The 17,097-nt window shown below is 42.2% G+C and overlaps 1 protein-coding gene across 1 annotated transcript; it reads left to right on the top strand.

Annotated features, from left to right (window-relative positions):
* Positions 1 to 391: 391 nt before the first annotated feature.
* APTX (aprataxin) lies at positions 392 to 16,150 on the top strand. Its single transcript, NM_182654.2, is given in 9 exon segments — positions 392 to 452; positions 6,404 to 6,540; positions 7,865 to 7,911; positions 8,146 to 8,429; positions 8,431 to 8,449; positions 9,060 to 9,119; positions 9,998 to 10,224; positions 14,924 to 15,027; positions 15,867 to 16,150. Coding segments are annotated over 8 exon segments (1,029 nt in total). The 5' UTR covers positions 392 to 452; positions 6,404 to 6,407; the 3' UTR covers positions 16,022 to 16,150.
* Positions 16,151 to 17,097: the final 947 nt, after the last annotated feature.

The raw sequence follows: 17,097 nt of genomic DNA, 5'->3' as shown, positions 1-17,097 counted from the left end.
TAGCTTCAAAAGGGTGCGGGAAAACAATGCCACAAGCAGGTACTGTCTACAGCGGAAACGGTGGCTTTAAAAGCAGTGAGCTTTCCTTATGAAGGGAAAATCAAAATGCTGCATGGCTGCCTAGAAGCGGCCACCGAGAGGATAGCTGCCTGAAGTGTCTCCCAATTCAGAGATTAAGAGGTAATGGCTGGGGAGCGGCTTTCGGATAGAGGGGAACTGGGAGAACTCATCGTTTTTTGGTTAACTGCCAGGAACCAAACTTGGACTGTGGCCCAGTTCGGGAACAAATGGGGCGGGCACTTCCCTATCCGGGCATCTGGCGAGATCCTCAGTCAGTCTTCCGACAGGCACTGGAAACGTCACAGGTTGCGCTCCAGTTTGTCTTGCAACGTCATCCTTCAGCGCCGGAAGTGGAGGAGTAACGTGAGCTTGTCGGCCTCAGCCGTCTCGAGGTAAGGCAGTTGTCGGCCTACCTCGTCTGCCTGCCTTGTTGAGAGCCGTGAGTGTGGGCCTCAATCGAGTCCGCTGCTACCCCTGAGTAATGTTCCCTGAATAACGCTCTCACGGCTCTTTCCCGGCAGGCCAGCAGGCGTTGCTCCATCCTCGGGCTCTAAGGTCCAGGGTTGGCCATTTCCCTCCTGCCGTGTTTCGGCGGCTGGCGGCGCTCGTGTTGGTCTCCACTGCACTTTGCGTTGGTTCTTCTGTGCGCCTGACACCTGAACCTAGCTTAGTCAGAACACAAGCAGAAGAAAGATTAGAGAGTGGGCACTGTCTGACCCAAGGAGGCTTCGCAGCCTGGGGACTTTGTTTTCTCCAGAAACGCTCCTTGAGAGGAACTTGAGGGCCTTCACAGCATCCACAGCTGGCCTTGTAGGAAGACCAGAAGAGTCAAGCCTTTTCTCACGCAGACCAGTGATAGCGGTTCAACAAATCAAGGCGATAATTTCCATGTGGAATTAATGTGGTCCAGGTTTGGAGCCTTTTGAGAATTTTATATATATCGGGAGCCATTAGAACACTGAGGACAGGATTACTCTCTTCAGGGAGACAGAACATTTGTGCCCTGTCACCTTCGTTGCAAGCAGTGTTGTCGGATGATCTTTTAACATTTCCTTATAGCGCCTGTTTTCATCCTACCTTCACTATTAACGAGAGTGGTAATGGTGTTAAATGCTGGTTTTTTGCCAGATGCTGAACTTTTTATATCTTAATTTAGCCCTTGTGACAACAGTGTGGTGTAGAGCCATAATTAATATCGTTTTCCAGCTGAAGAAATGAAGACTTAGCTTAAATAACTGGCCTCAAATTATGCAGTGAGTAGTGGTGGAGGGAAGATTTGAACTCGAGCAGTTGGATTTCAGAGGTCTGGATGTTGTCCACTAATTTATATTGATTGTCTTCAGCTGTTTCTCAAGTGCCCAGACACCCTACTCTGTTGTTATCTGCTATTTTAGGGAGAAAATTGAGTTCATCCGATGTGCTTTCCCTCAAATTTCTACCCTTGCTTTCTCTTCATACACTCGTCAAGGTTGATACCACCTATCTATACCTTTCCTTCAGTATCAGATGATGAGCTGTCTCTTGATCAAAACAAATTTCTTTACCTTTGCTTCTGACCTTTCTTTTATATTTTCACCTATGAAACCTGGCTTTCATTTGTCTTTTCTTCCCTTGTCTTATGTCCCAGTCATGTATAAACAAGGTCAGGTTACTCAGATCCCTGCTCCTTATCCCCCAAGCCAGAAAAAAGTTCCTGGTGATCCATCTTCCTTTAGCTCGCATACAGTAACTCTTCTCCTTATCCAGACTTTTTAAAGAGTATTCGAAATTCTGTATCCAATTCCTCACCTCTCATTCCCTTCTGTGGTCTAGCTTTCAGATCTATTATTCCCCTAAAGTTTTATACAGTAGTCACTAGTGATTTATTATCAAACCAAATATACATTCTTTAATCATTACACTTCCCTGGTGGCTCAGACACGAAAGAATCTGCCTGCAGTGCAGGAGACCAGGGTTCGATTACTAGGTTGGGAAGATACCCTGGAAAAGGGAATGGCCACCCATTTCAGTATTCTTGCTTGGAGAATTCCATGAACAGAGGAGGCTGCTTGGTCACAATAGGGTCACAAGGAATCGGACATGACTGAGAGACTTAACACTTTCGATCATTACTGGATCCTTTTGCTGAAAACATGGTGATATTTTTACTCTTTATTCCTTTGCTTTTCAAGACAGTACACTAAGCTGATTTATTCAACAAACATTTATTGTGATATTGTGATACAGATGAACACATCAAAGTGCCTCCTTCCCTTGAAGAGCTTACATTTTAGCTTTTTTCCCCCGAGTGCTTCCCTCACCAGTAATTTCTCCTGTGGATAGTCTTCCCTCCTTATCTAAAATGTTGGGTGCTTCCAAGGCTTGTGACTTTGGCCCACTGTTCTTTTTATGCTGTACGCACTGCTTGAATGAGCACATCAACTAGCATGGCTTTAACTCCTTCATGTATGCTCCCAAATTAAAGTGTCAGCTTAGACCTCTGCTGAGTTTCATTCTCACCTCTGGCTACCCTGCTCGATACCTTTGCCTGCTAGTCCCACAGACTGTTCAAATATTGTCTTCTCTGTACTTACTCTTAGCACATTCATCACTGTCTTGTTGATTTTACCCTCTAAGTATTTCTCAAATCTGTGTTCTTTTTTTCATCTGTATTAATGTCTTACTTTGAACCTTCTTTCACCTGAAGTATGATGGCCTTCTAACTGGTTTCCCTGCCTCTAGATCAATTCCCTGCATAACTATTCTTTACACTACCTACCATCCTCCCCCAAATGATCCTTGAAAACAAATCTGAGTCAAAGTCCTGCTTAGTAATATTTAAGATCATTTAAGATCTTAGTAATATTTAAAGATCTGTCCTTTCGTTCATCCTATCTTTTCTTTCATTAAGCAAATATTTATTGTTTACTAAATTGCAAAATCCATTAGAGCTTCTAAAGTTTGAGCTTCTCAACCCGTCACCCAGGGCTCTGCTTCATCTGGACCTGCCTGCATCTCCAGCCTCGTATTGACCTCATACTTTAGGTTGTGGCAGCCCTGAACTGCTTCTTCATGTGTGTGCACTGTCCTGTTCCTTTTGAGTGGAATCTTCTCTTTGATTCCTTCCTCCACTTCCTGCTCCTCAGCTGATTAGGCTGCCCACTTTCACCTAATTAACCAGTTCATACATAAGCCTCATTTTAGGCCCATCTCTTACAGGAAACCTTCCTTGACACCTTTCTCCAAGGCTAGGTTGGGTATTCCAGCTTTGTGCTCCCATAACACCCTTTGCATGCTGTTGCTGCTGCTAAGTCGCTTCAGTCGTGTCCGACTCTGTGTGACCCCAAAGATGGCAGCCCACCAGGCTCCCCCATCCCTGGAATTCTCCAGGCAAGAACAGTGGAGTGGGTTGCCATTTCCTTCTCCAATGCGTGAAAGTGAAGATGCTCAGTCGTATCCGACTGTTAGCGACCCCATGGACTGCAGCTACCAGGCTCCTCCGTCCATGGGATTTTCCAGGCAAGAGTACTGGGTTGCCATTGTCTTCTCCGACCCTTTGCATAGACCAGTCATTATACTTTTCACATTTGTTGCATTTGTTTTTGAATCTCTGTCCTCCACAAGACTCTGAGCATCTCGAAGGCAGGTATGATGTATTATACCTGCATCATGTACAGTGAGGCTTTTGCTGTCTTAGAGCTTGCAGTTTATGGTGTTTTACTGGATGGTTTATATTGACAGTTCAGGAACAGCCGTCTTTCTGTGCTCCCCATTTTCTAAAATACTTGGTTCCTACAAGTTGGAACTGTAAGCTGAAATGGATCAAGATACTGCTTAAGGTTAGTTATATAAGCATTGTGTCGTCACTGCTTCAGCCTCTCAAGGAATAGTAAATGGGAGCATTATAACGTCAGAACTTTAGGGAGACTGAAGCATCTGAGTGTGTGTCTGTAGGGCAGGAGGGGGAGTTCCTCTTATCCTGCAAAAGTCAGCTGTGCTCTCAGCTGCCCATTGGATTCCCTCCTGTCCTTGCTCTTCAGCTATTCTCTCTCCAGGGTCCTTTTATTATTCCTGTGAGTCGTCAGTCACCACATGACTTATTTCCCAATGTTTAATGAAAACATGCTTCACTGCTCATTCATCAGTTTCCATCAAGTGCAAACAAAGATCCCTCTGAGCACATAGCATTTAAAAGTGGGGTTTGCCTGTAGCACCATCATCACTTGACACTCTGGGTCAAGGATTTTAGATTTACAGCTGACTCTTCATGCTCTTGCATCAGCTTCTTCACAGAGGAGCTGCCTCTCAGACCTAACACTGGCCCACGTTATGTTAACAGCCTCCTGATGATCGCTGACTAGATTTCTCCACTCCAGCCTGCCTACACACAGCGTCATTTCACCTTGCTGTGCAACTCAGACCCTGGCAGTGGTTTCCTATGGATTGTTAAATCTCATGGCCTAGTTCCTGTTCTTTCAACACCTTTGCCTTTTTTTGGTGACTCTCTGGGGCACTTCCTCCGGGCTGGCCAACTAAGGTCTGCTCGCCCCTTACCCATGGCTTGTCACTGTTGAAATCTATACTGTCACATGTGCTTTTTGAAATGGAATGTCCACTCCCACTCCTTTTCTTCCTTATGGTCCCCTTGGCTCTTGACCTTTTCAACTGCACAGTTTCCGAAGCCTTCCCTGACTGATCCAGTTTCTGTGACTGCAAGTTCTCAGCACTCATTTGCTCACTCTGACTAGCATTATCCTATCTTTGTAAATGGTAATGAAACTCTGATGTTTAAAAATGTGGTTTCTTTTCCCTTCCCTCTGGATACAAAGCTTGTGCAGAGGGGCTGATTAAGTGCTGCCTTGCCTGCGAGAGGCATTTCTCGGAGAGAGGACATTAGAGGCTTGAGCATCGGTAAGCTTCTGGAACTGAGGGAAGCATCCCAAAGATCTAGTCCTGTCCCTCTCTGTTCCATGCTCTGCCTCCCTGGGTGATCTCATCCTCTTCTTTCACCCTAAATTCTATGACATATTGATGCCTCGCAAATATATACATTCAATTAAAGGCAAATATTTCCTTTTTGTGTCAGAGCTGGTCATAATTACAGCTTTAACAACCTTTGCTTTTATAAGCCTCTGATTCTTTCTCTTCCTTGAAACACTTTCAGGTTTACTTGAAACTGTGTCTCCCGAATTGCAATTCCTAAGACTCCAAATAAAACACTTTGTAGTCTCAAAAAAAAATTACCTCCCCAGTCCTGTCCCTTCTTTGAGCTTTGTACTGTATATCCCAGCGTGACTCTAGCATCTTCCACAGACAACTTAATCTAATTGTGTTTCAATCTGAAATCATCATATCTTCACTTGTCTTTTATCCCCATATTATGTCTTCTATGTATTCCTTATTTTGGTTAATGAGTATTTCCAAATTAAACATCTTGGTTGGTGTCTCCCTTGTTATTCCCCCAGTGCAGTCAGGAGTAAGTCCCCTTCACAGTTTTTCCTGGCTTTTTCCTCTTCATCCTCTTTGTTCAGGCCTCTTCCCTCTCCCAAATTTCTTCTCTTGCTCTTCTACTGATAACTCTATGTGACCATGAAAGTTGTTTTACAAAAGTATCAGCACCTGTAGTAGTGTCACTGCAAGTTGTGTATTGAATAAGGGTGCTATAATCACACTTTAGAAATAGTAGGTTTGTATGTTTATTATGACAATCTTCTGGCAGATGGCAGTACAATGTATTGTTCCAACATCAGTATGTTATGACAGTTAAGGACTAGAAACCTTGATTCCTGTGGAGAACATCCTCTGTTCTTGTGTCCTCAGTTCTCGGTCAGGCAAACTTCTTGTCCTTTAAAACCAAGTGTAAATATACCTTCCCCATGAAGCCTTTTTTTGATACTCCCTACAGGAGTCAGTCGTTCCTTTCCAAGGGCTAAGGCCATATGGCTACTCCCTTCTTATAGTAGACATTGCATTATGTTGTAATAATTGGTATATGAGTCTGCCCTGTTGTACTCTAGGCCCCTGAAGGATAGGGACAGTGTTTCATCATTCTTTAATCCTCAGCAGGTAGCTTAGTGTCCAGCATGTAGAGTATGTCAATAAACATAACAAATATTTGATTGCATAACATGATTCAGGCACAGAAGTAAATATTTTACCCACTTTGCCTTCTTTAATCCTCATGACACCTTCATGAGTCCTGTTATTATCACATTTTATAAGTGAGGCAATTCAGACTAGTGAGGTGAAGCCACTTGCCTCGAGAATGAGCAGCTGGTAAATGGCATATGTGATGGTGCTGGGGTGTGGCCCTGGAGGACATGTACTAGTTTTTCCAGTGCTTCTCTCGTGTTTTGTCACTCAGAGTAATGATGCGGGTGTGCTGGTTGGTGAGACAGGACAACCGGCACCAGCGAATCAAACTTCCACATTTGGAAACAGTCATGGTTGGGCGCAGCCCAGAGACCAAGATCGCCGACAAGAAGTGTTCTCGACAGCAAGGTAATTGGTCACAGGATTGTGGAGATTACTGTGTTTGGTTCCTTCAGATAGTGATAATCAAAGATGCACTTTTCCTGAATGCTACTGATGAAAACCTTTTCTGCCCCAAATCAAAACTCAGCAACTGAGCTCTTTTGGCTGATGACAGGGCTCTGTGCACTCCTGATTCCACCCTCTGAAAGTGGGTTCATATTCAGTGTTGGGAGCAGGCAGGTTCCATCCTGTTCTATGCGGTGGTGGAGCTGAGTCCTTGCTCCGCTTTGCCCAGGGAGGTTCCTCGTTGGGCAGGGAGACAGCTGAATTCTGGGATTTCTAGGTTGAAACCATGTCTGAGAAGTGATGGTTTCATCCTTTACACTTTGCCATACACAGAGGGAACTATCATTAAAAGATGATGGCGCCTGGCTCTTGGAATGTCTTTTCTGGAATTTAATGAAATGAAAGTCCTTAGGAAGAATCTTTACTGTGTGCCTCATTTTTTTTTTTTAACCTGTAAACTCCAGACGTGCTCACTGCTACCAGGTCTCCCCCTGCAGTGTGTTCCCCATGACAGGGATTCTTGAGACTTGGAGTCTGCAGCAGTGATTCTAGTTTTCCCCACATGTTAATATAAATGGGCAAAAGATACCGCTTCTTGCTCTCTGTCCCCCTTGTCATGAGAGCAGCTGTAGGGGTGTGTATGTCAGCCCATCCACTGCCTGTTCTCCTTGGAGAGAAGCTAGGATGTCTTTCCTTTGCTCCCTGTCTCTTGCCAGAATTTTTTTTGTTCACATATCTGAACCCAAATGTTTGGTGTTAACTTCTTCCTACACATGCTCAGACTGTTCTGTCCCAGCAGTCCTCTTTCTAGAATAGTTTCTGCACTCCTCCTACCCAAGGCCAGCTGAACTTCAGTTTCCCAGGAATGTATCTTTTATCTCTTTCTCTGTTGAAGGTTTCTGATCATGTCATGTAATAGGATAAGTCTGATTTGATCCTGAGCTATAAGAGCTTGTGAGGGAATTGGGTTCCATTCCCTGATTTCAGAGCCTATGATCCCGAGTGGGTCAAGGGCTCTGAATTAGGGAGACTTGTGAGAATTCAGTGACTCTGCCTTATAGAGATACTAGCAGTGGTTGAGGGAGCATGTACACTGTTGGGTACTGTATGGAAGGACCTGGAGCCCTAGTCCCCTGAATAATGAATGATTTTGCTCATGGGTCTTTGAGGAAAACCCTTGTCACATTGCTTCCTAGAGGGAGGCTTCGTTGTCTTGTAGGGATAATAGGATCAAGTTGCTGGTTCTTCATGGCATTTGGGTTTACCTTTTTTCAATCTCTTTCAGTACAGTTGAAAGCAGAGTGTAACAAAGGATATGTCAAGGTAAAGCAGGTATGTCTATTTGTGTCTTGGACTTCCATGTTCTACTTGATGATTGTCTTACACTGTTGACTTTAGAGTGTCTGTGCCAGCCAGTAAAGGCTCCTTGGTCATGTGTGGAAATGACAGAATAACAGAAGTGAATATTAAGCATAGTACTGGGCATGTAGTAAGTGGTGAACATAGGAGTAGCTATATTACTAATGATGTTACTGCTATTATAATTATTTTCTGGTTATTCCATAGGTAGGGGTCAATCCCACCAGCATTGACTCAGTCATAATTGGGAAGGACCAGGAGGTGAAGCTGCAGCCTGGCCAGGTCCTCTACCTGGTGAATGAACTTTATCCGTATATTATAGAGTTTGAGGAAGAGACAAAGAGCCCTGGCCTGGAGTCACACAGGAAGAGAAAGAGGTCAGGTAGTAGCGATCCTACAGAAAGGGGTGCTGACCCGGAAGCTGAGCCCAGCACAGGACTGGAACCTGGGAGCAACCCTCACCAGCGCTCTGTGCCTCCAAAGAAGGAGAAAGGATGCATCCATCAAAAAGGTGAGGGAAGAGTGCTGGCTGGATAGGTGGCATGGAGAGTACATAAAATGTAATGTTGCTTAATTGTTTTGTACGCAGTCAAGCCCAGACACGTGTGAGGGATTATTATGATGAGAGAGTCACTTGTTTATGTCACCAGTCATTGGGATGAATATCCCTTTGTGTACTTTTCTCTTGAATTCCTGAAGTAAGCCAACTTGAAGGTAGGGTGAAATGGCACTGTGCTTCACATTGAGCTACTAAAATAGGACAGTCATCTGTCTCTCTATACAAGGTTAACATTGCAACACACTTCATAGATCCTGTGATTCACATCCTGATGTCAAAGTGGAAACTGAGGCTATAGGTGAAGTGGGAGAGGGGAAAGAAGATGCAATTCACATTCTGGTGTGTCCAGCTTCTGTCTAGACATGCAGCTCTGAATATGGGAAGAGAGTGGGAATAGCTTATGGTTTATAAAGGAAAAGATTGAGGTAAAGGGATTAATTTAATTCTTAAAGACTGACCTTATTTCCAAGTTTGGTTGGACGTTGCTGACATCCAGTGTTAACTAATGCCAAATTTAGCCATCTTGTTTGCAGTGTACACTGTCTTTTTTTGTTTGTTTTAGGAATCCTTGGGCCACTGGAGTCAAGGCTTGAAGATTTCTATGGAGGACCCCAAAATGCAGGTCAGAATAAATTTTGGCATCAAAATACTTTTCACATTGTAAATGATCACTCCACAGAGCTACAAATGAAATCCAAGGAGATCAGTCTTTCTGAATGAGATTTGTTTTATTAGGCTGTTTTGTGAGATCAAGTGGCTTGTCTCATTGTCAGTAAGTTACAACTGGAATTCTTTAGAGAGAAAGCTAAGTTTTTCAAATGAGTATCTTCTCTGCATTGTCCCTCCTAAACTTCTGGGTACTATTATGGGATGTTGTGTTAAACTTAGTGTAGTCCCTTTCGACAAAGTGTCAGTTACTGTATGGTGACTATAGACCATATGTCTACTGTATGGTGACTATATACACTAGTGACAGTGTATAGTCACTGTATGGTGACTATACTGTATGGTGTTATGGCTGCCCTGGGATTAATAGACATCATCCTGGGAGGGGTCTGAGTTCTTAAATGACATCCTGGGATCACAGGGGGCAAGATCTGATAGGGCTTCTTGGAACACATGTGTGTGAGTCGTGTGGTCTGCTGGGCTAGAGTGGAGAAGAGTGCATTTGAATTCAGACCTGGGGGCTTTGCATCAGTTCCTCAGCAACTGTTTTGCAGTGTGCCTCTTTTCTGTGCTCTGTGTGTTGTGGTGACTGAAAACACAGACAGGAGTCAGCTAGGTCTGTGTTGGGATTCTAGACTTCCCACTTGGTAACTATGTGACCTGGCATATGACACAGCTTATCTGAGTCTCTGTGCGCTCATCTGTCAACATTGGGATAAGACCCTCTTCACAGGATTGTGGCAGGAGTTAAGTATGTTAGTGAACCTGACCGTACCTGGCACACACAAGATGTCCAGCTGACGTCTGTTTCCTTCTCTTGTGCCCCTCTGCTAGGTTTACAAAGATGAGCAGGTGGTGGTGATAAAGGATAAATACCCCAAGGCTCGTTTCCACTGGCTGGTCTTACCTTGGGCCTCCATTTCCAGTCTGAAGGCTGTGACCAGAGAACATCTTGAGCTCCTCAGACACATGCACGCTGTTGGAGAGAAAGTGATTGCTGACTTCGCTGGGTCCAGCAAACTCCGCTTCCGATTGGGCTACCATGCCATTCCCAGCATGAGGTAAACCTTGTGGGGAGTGCTGGTGTGTTCTGGTTCCATCTCGGCAGACAGATGAATTCAGCCTGGGTCTGCTGAGTGTGCTGGTCACCCTGAGGTTCAGGGGATTGGGTGGGGTGTTTCCAAGGCAGGTGGGCTGAAACTTGCATGCTTTTGCCTGACTTGCTTGCAAGCCTTAAGTTCCTACTTCTGCTTATAATTTGATAACATACAGTTCTTTGTTCTTCTCAAATGTAAACTCTGAGAGCCTAACTTACAAACCAGATGAAGCAGCTTTATTACCTTCAGTGAAGAACTGTCACTTGACGGTAATAAAGTGACTTTTATCAGATTTTTCAGAAGTATCAATACCCTCTAAATGATTAGGGACCATTGCTTTGAAGGAGACAAGCATCACTGACTTCTTTCATGACAGCTTAGATCTCAGATTTAAGATAAAATGAGAAAAAAAGTGTAGAGACGGTTATCCTTTGGCTCATACCTGGAAGGATTCAGAAAGGAATGATTGATGCTTTTCAAAGAATGCAAGCAAGGCAGATCTTCAATTCTTTTGAGTTAAGCAACAAGATAAGAGGACTAATGGGATTTCTGAGTTTTTATTTTGGGGTGTTTTTCTTGGGGGGGTGTAAAATATACATAGTATAAAATTTACTATTTTAACAGTTCAGTTGCATTAAGTAAATTCACATTGTTGTGCAACCATCACCACCATGTATTTCTAGAACCTTTTTTCATCTTCCTCATCTACCCCTCAGATCCCTTTCCCCCAGCCCCTTGCAACCACCATCCTACTTTCTGTTTTCATGAACTTGACTACCCTTCACTTTCACTTCAGGTACCTCATGTAAATGGAATTATATAGTATCCATTGTTTTGTGGCTGGCTTGTTTCACTTAGGATAGTGTCATCAAGGTTCATCCATACTGTAACATGTGTCAATTTCTTTTGTTTTATTTAACCACCCAACATTCTTTACATTTTATTAGGTGGATAATTGTGACTTAGGTTACTGGACACTTTAACACATGAAATTTTTGTGCTACATTTTTTCCCCATCCATACTCTTTGTTTTAAATCGAGGCATAATTTACATCCAATAAAATGTACAGTAAGATCTTTAGTTTAATCAGTCTTGACAAATGTGTATGCCATGTAACTATGACTGTGATCAAGATAAAGAACACAGAACTTTTCTATCATCTCCCAGGAAGTTCTTTTGTGCTTCTTTTTCTTTAATCCTCCCCTTAACCTCCAAGTGCTGTTCTCGTTTTTTTCAGCCTAGATTAGTTTTGTCTGTTCCAGAGCATCATATAAATGAAATCATACAATGTCTACTCTTTTTCTGTCTGGCTTTTTTTGGTCAGCATAATAGATTTTGAGACTCATGCATGATGTTGTGTGTATCATGGATATACTTCATTTTTTTGTTCTTGTGTAAATACCTAGAAGTGGAATTGCTAGGTCTCAGGGTGGAAGTATGTTGTATCTCATTTAAAAAATATTTTTAAATTGTTAAAACCTTATTCACAACTATAGGGCAGAAAGTCACGCATGATCCTATTCCCCTTATGCTGCATACCTCATGATGACAGCCCTTGACCACAGAACCTTTTTCACATAGCAGTCGTGGTGTCCACACCTTTTTCATATAATGGATGCTGTTGTGCTAAGGAGAATGCTAAAGGCAAGAGCTGCGACTGGTGTGAGTGGGAAGCAAAATGAGCAGTAAGTTGTCAGGCACATATCCTTTTATGATCACTCTTTAGAAGTTTGAATAAGTTAAACCTAGGAAGGAAAAAGTAACAAATATTTTTTCTATTGTAAAAGTAATATATTTTCAGTTTAGAAAATATAAAGTATGAAGCAGAACAAAGATCTTCCATAATATCACCACTAATTAAACTCTAGACCTTATTCAAATTTCAGCCATTATTCTTTCCTTTTTTTTTTTCGCTCCAGGATCCCACATTGCGTTTATTTGTTGTCTCGCCTTAGTCTCCCTGATCTGTGACAATTCCTCCTCCTTTTCTGGTTTTCATGACCTGGACACTTTTGATGAGGACTGGCTAGTTGTTTTATGGGATGGCTCTCAATTACAGTTTGTTTGATGTTTTTTCATGATTAGATTGAGGTTGGTTTTTTTTTTTTTTTTTTGCCAAAATACCCCAGAAATGATACTGTGTCTTCTCAGTGCATCATATCAAGGAGTGCATGATGTCGATCAAGACAGTTTGTTGCTCCTGATGTTCACCTTGATCACTTTATTAAGGTGGTGTCTGCCAGGTTTTTCTACTCAAAGTTGCTATTTTTCCCTTGTAATTGATCAGTATCTTGGGGGGAGATGTTCTAAGATTATGCTACTAAATTTCTTTCTCCTCAGACTTTGGCCCAGTGACTTTAGCATCTACTGGTGGATCTTTTCTGCAACAGTTATTATGGTAGTGTTTACTTCATGGTAACTTTATGTTTCCCTCCTTCCTTCTAATTTATTAATCAGAATTTTTCTGTGTGGAAGAGTTGTTCTTTCTCCCCCATTATGTATTCTATACATGTATGGACTCAATGGATATTTATTTTATTATATAGGTTTTAATTTAATCTGTCTCTGTTTAGTTTCTTGCTCATATTGTTCCAGCGTTGATCATTGGAAATTCCTTTAGGTTGGTTCCTGTATCACTCTGACAGGCCCCAAACATTTTTTGAGCACATCCTTTTTTTCTGGCCCCTTACTTTTTGTAACAAGGTATTCTGCGCTTACATTTTTCCTGTTCTAGCTCTGGAATGAACCACTTCTCCAAAGAGCCATAGTTCCTTTTATTGGAGAATGACATAAACCAAGACTAGATCACGAGGTTTCTATAGAGAGAAATGGTTGGTTCCAGAGTGTCTTTGCTTCTAGGTTCTCTCAGCAGATGGAACTAGGAAATAGAAGCATGAATCCAACCCACACAGATACATACATGTCTCTATTTATTTCTCTGTTTACCTACCTGTGCATGTGTATGAAAAACGTGAGTTCATGCTGATACTTCTGATCCAGTCCTGTTCCACAGGTTCATTCTTGTCTTCCCCTTTCCTTTTTTGTGATTTCTTTCTCCAGTAGTGAGAAATTTGGCTCTCATTAGCTACAGTTAATTCACTTATGTATTCGTTCCCAGTATAAACATAAAATAGTTGCAGAATTGCTTATCCACACTCACGTGAGAAAGACATTTACTCACTAGAGTACAGTATTTGTATAGCGTTCTTTTTATCTTTACAGAATCAAATCAAAATACTGTTTTCCAAACTTAATTAGGTTAATTATTTTCTTCCTGACCTCCTTCAGTGTAGTTCCCTTTTTATTTGTAATACAGTTAGTTTATTTGTTACTGCTTGTATTCCATTTTAAATTCCCACAAGGTACTGGTTTTGATGATTTATTGGAGGAATGTGAAATATTACTGATTCTGAGTCAAAGCTTTATAGAAAGTCATCCTTCTTGGTTTAACAAATCCTAAAGAGAACTGTTGGTTTTCTACCTCAAACCTGTTTTTCCCTTAAGCTTCTTCATCCCAGCAAGTGGCACCTCCCCAAACCCATATCTAATCCATTAATTGTTCCTGTTGGTTCTGTTCCAAAATATATTTAAAATTGGACTGCTTCTTGTCATCTCCACCTGTATAGCTCCTGTCTGAAACATGATTATTTTTGGTTTGGACTGCTGTGGCAGCCTCCTAACTTCTCTCTATATCCATCTTTCCCCTTCCTACAGTCCTTTTCCACACAGTAGCCAGAGTAATCTTTTAAAGTAACAAGCAGATAATAGCACATGTGTGTGTGCCAAGTCACTTCAGTTGTGTCTGACTCTATGCAACCTCATGGACTATAGCCCACCAGGCTCCTCTGTCCATGGGATTCTCCAGGCAAGAATACTGGAGTGGGTTGCCATGCCCTCCTCCAGGGGATCTTTCTGACCCAGGGGTCGAACCCACATCTCTTATGTCTCCTGCCATTGGCAGGTGGCTTCTTTACTACTAGCACCACCTAGGAAGCCCAGATAATAGCACTCCCCTGGTTAAAATCCTTCAGTGGTTCCTCAGTATGATTGGAATAAAATTCAAACCCTCTGTCAACCTATAAGACCCGTTATGATCCAGCTCCTCCCTAGTGCCTGCTCCTTGTTTCCAGCCACTCTGGCCGTTATTTTCTTTCTGCCACTCAGTTGCACCAAGCTCTTTTTCATACCAGGGCCTTCACACGTGGTCTCTCCACTCCCTGAAACTCTTTCAGATCTTTGCTTTCTCAGTTCAAATCTCTGCCTGGGAGAGGTTTTTTGTGAACATCCTAGCTACTTAAGGAGACAGCTTCTACCCCCTAGGCACACTATCCCATCTCCCTGTTTTGTTTTTTCTTAGCATTGTTGCAGTAACATTTTGAATCTTCCTTGTTTATTTGTTTACTTATTATTTATCTCCCTTCATTACAGTATAATTTCTATAAGGAATAGGCCTTTCCCATTTTGTTCACTGCTAAATTCCCAGTGCTAGAACAGTGCTTGGCCCTAGTAGGTACTTCATGAGCAGTAAATATTCTTCAGTGACTAGATGAATGAATGGAGTTAAGTGGAAACACTGTCAATATTTTGCATATTCATACTCTTACTTTTTGGCATTTTGATTATGCTAGCTTTAATTGTAAATATTTGTTTCCTCTCAACTAGCCATGTACACCTCCATGTGATCAGCCAGGATTTTGATTCTCCTTGCCTTAAAAACAAAAAACACTGGAATTCTTTCAATACTGAGTACTTCCTTGAATCACAAGGTAAACAGTATTGTTTAATTTTTACATTTGTTTTAGTTTCTCAGCTGTTCTTATACTTGATTCAGTTGTTTCCCTAAATAATAACTTGGCTTTGAAAACTCATGTACAAGTTTGTGTTGCCTATACAGAGAACCCCATTAACAGAAACTGGATTGTTTTGGATTTTAGTAGGATTGCCACTTTGCTGTGAGCAGCCTTCTTGGGGGATGTAGAATGCTGTTATATCAGAGTCAGAAAAAATCAATGGGGGGCTTAAAAGGTTGTCCAGAGAATTATTGGAGTTCATGGATCTGAAAGCTCTGAATAGTTTTTTCTTTCTTTTGCCAGCAACTGGGAGGAGCTTGGTGGCTGCCTTCTGTCAAGAGTGGCTACTTAATAGGGGAAGCCTGTCTATATGTAGAAAGGAAGAATTTTCCATTGTGTATACTGTGGAACTTAAGTATGCTGGAATGTTAATGATGACATAGGCTAACTAGTGGTAAAGCCCTGTGATAATAAGCCTTTGACATAGTAACATGGATTGCTTAGAATGTATCCTAAAGGAATGTAATTATCTCAGAAATAGATTGCTCAGGGAACTCCCTGATGGTGTAGTGGTTAGAACTCCATGCTTTCACTGCTGAGGGCCCGGGTTCAGTCCCTCATTGGGGAACTAAGATCTCACAAGCTGTGTGGTGCTGCCAAAAAATCAAACAAACGAAACCCATTGCTCAGATTTAGAATCTGACCAAGCATATTTTCCCAACAGTTAATGTAACCTCAAGTTTACTCTATTTAAGGATAATTTTTGTATCTTGACTTTCCAGAGTAGCTGGACTCTGAACATTTTTCCCTTGCAGCTGTGATTGAGATGGTGCAAGAGGCTGGCAGGGTGACCGTCCGAGACGGGATGCCCGAGCTCCTGAAGCTGCCCCTCCGTTGTCACGAGTGCCAGCAGCTGCTGCCTTCCATCCCTCAGCTGAAGGAGCACCTCAGGAAGCACTGGTCCAAGTGATTCTGCGGAGCCTGACCTTCTGCAGCACGTGTACCTTATTGTTTAGAGCAAATTCTTGGCACCTGTTCTGGATTGCATGCGAATTTTCATTTCTTGAATTAAAACATGCATTTTTTCTTTTTTTACAAAGCTTGTTGTATTTCTGAGTGGCCACAATATGACGTGACCTGAAATAGTTCAGGAATTAGGAATTAGAGTTTGTCATGGGTGTGTTTTCTGCTGAGGGTGGCAGGGATAGTCCTGGCCCACCATCTCCAGGAGTCACGTCAGGTCTGACTAATGGGGGACAAAGCCTTGTTCAAACTGACCAAACACAGGATACGGAAGCAGAGAGCTGCTTATAAAGTCCTATTCTTTACATTTATTCTCTCTCCTCAGAGGTAGGTGGTGCCATTTTATCAGAGCAGACATAATGATTTCTTGTTTACCCCGAAGGCACTGATTGTTCTCTGATCCTAATCTGGTCTGTAATATTCTCCCTCTTTCCCTCTTTCATAGGGGAGACTTCGTTTCTTCTGTCCCCTTCATTCCTTTCCATCATCCAAATGCTTCTTTCTCAGGAAGCCTGTCTTATCAGTTCTCCTTCACTCTGAGCAAACAGCTGGTGACAAGGTACAGGGATGGAATTTTCTTCTAATGTTAGGAGTACTTGGATGGTAAAGAAATACTCAGCAATATGTTTGTTCCATTTCAGGGGTCAAGTCTTCTTGGTTGGCCTGCTTGGATCTGTTGTCTGATTAGGTAATTGAAAACTATCGGGAATTCAGCTAATAGTCACAGAGTCAGTTCTGATGCACAAAAAGGTAGTTGTTGAATGAAAAAGTTGCATAGAACCTCATGGTTTCACTTTTCCCTCAGAACAGATTTGGGTAGAATAGTTGGATTAAGTTGATTTTTGGTTAACATCAAAACTAAAGGTGAAGGGAAATCTAAAACATTTTTGAACAATTGTTGATCTATTTGGTGATGTGATTTTTTTGCTCTTGTTTGTAAACCATCCCCCCCCAAAAAAAAGCTTCTTAACAATAACTTCTCTCTGAAGAGAGGAAAACCTCAATCCATGGAGACCACATTTG

This window comes from Bos taurus, chromosome 8, assembly GCF_002263795.3.
Source record: "Bos taurus isolate L1 Dominette 01449 registration number 42190680 breed Hereford chromosome 8, ARS-UCD2.0, whole genome shotgun sequence".
Taxonomy (NCBI): domain Eukaryota; kingdom Metazoa; phylum Chordata; class Mammalia; order Artiodactyla; family Bovidae; genus Bos; species Bos taurus.
This window is presented reverse-complemented; position numbering and strand designations above follow the sequence as displayed.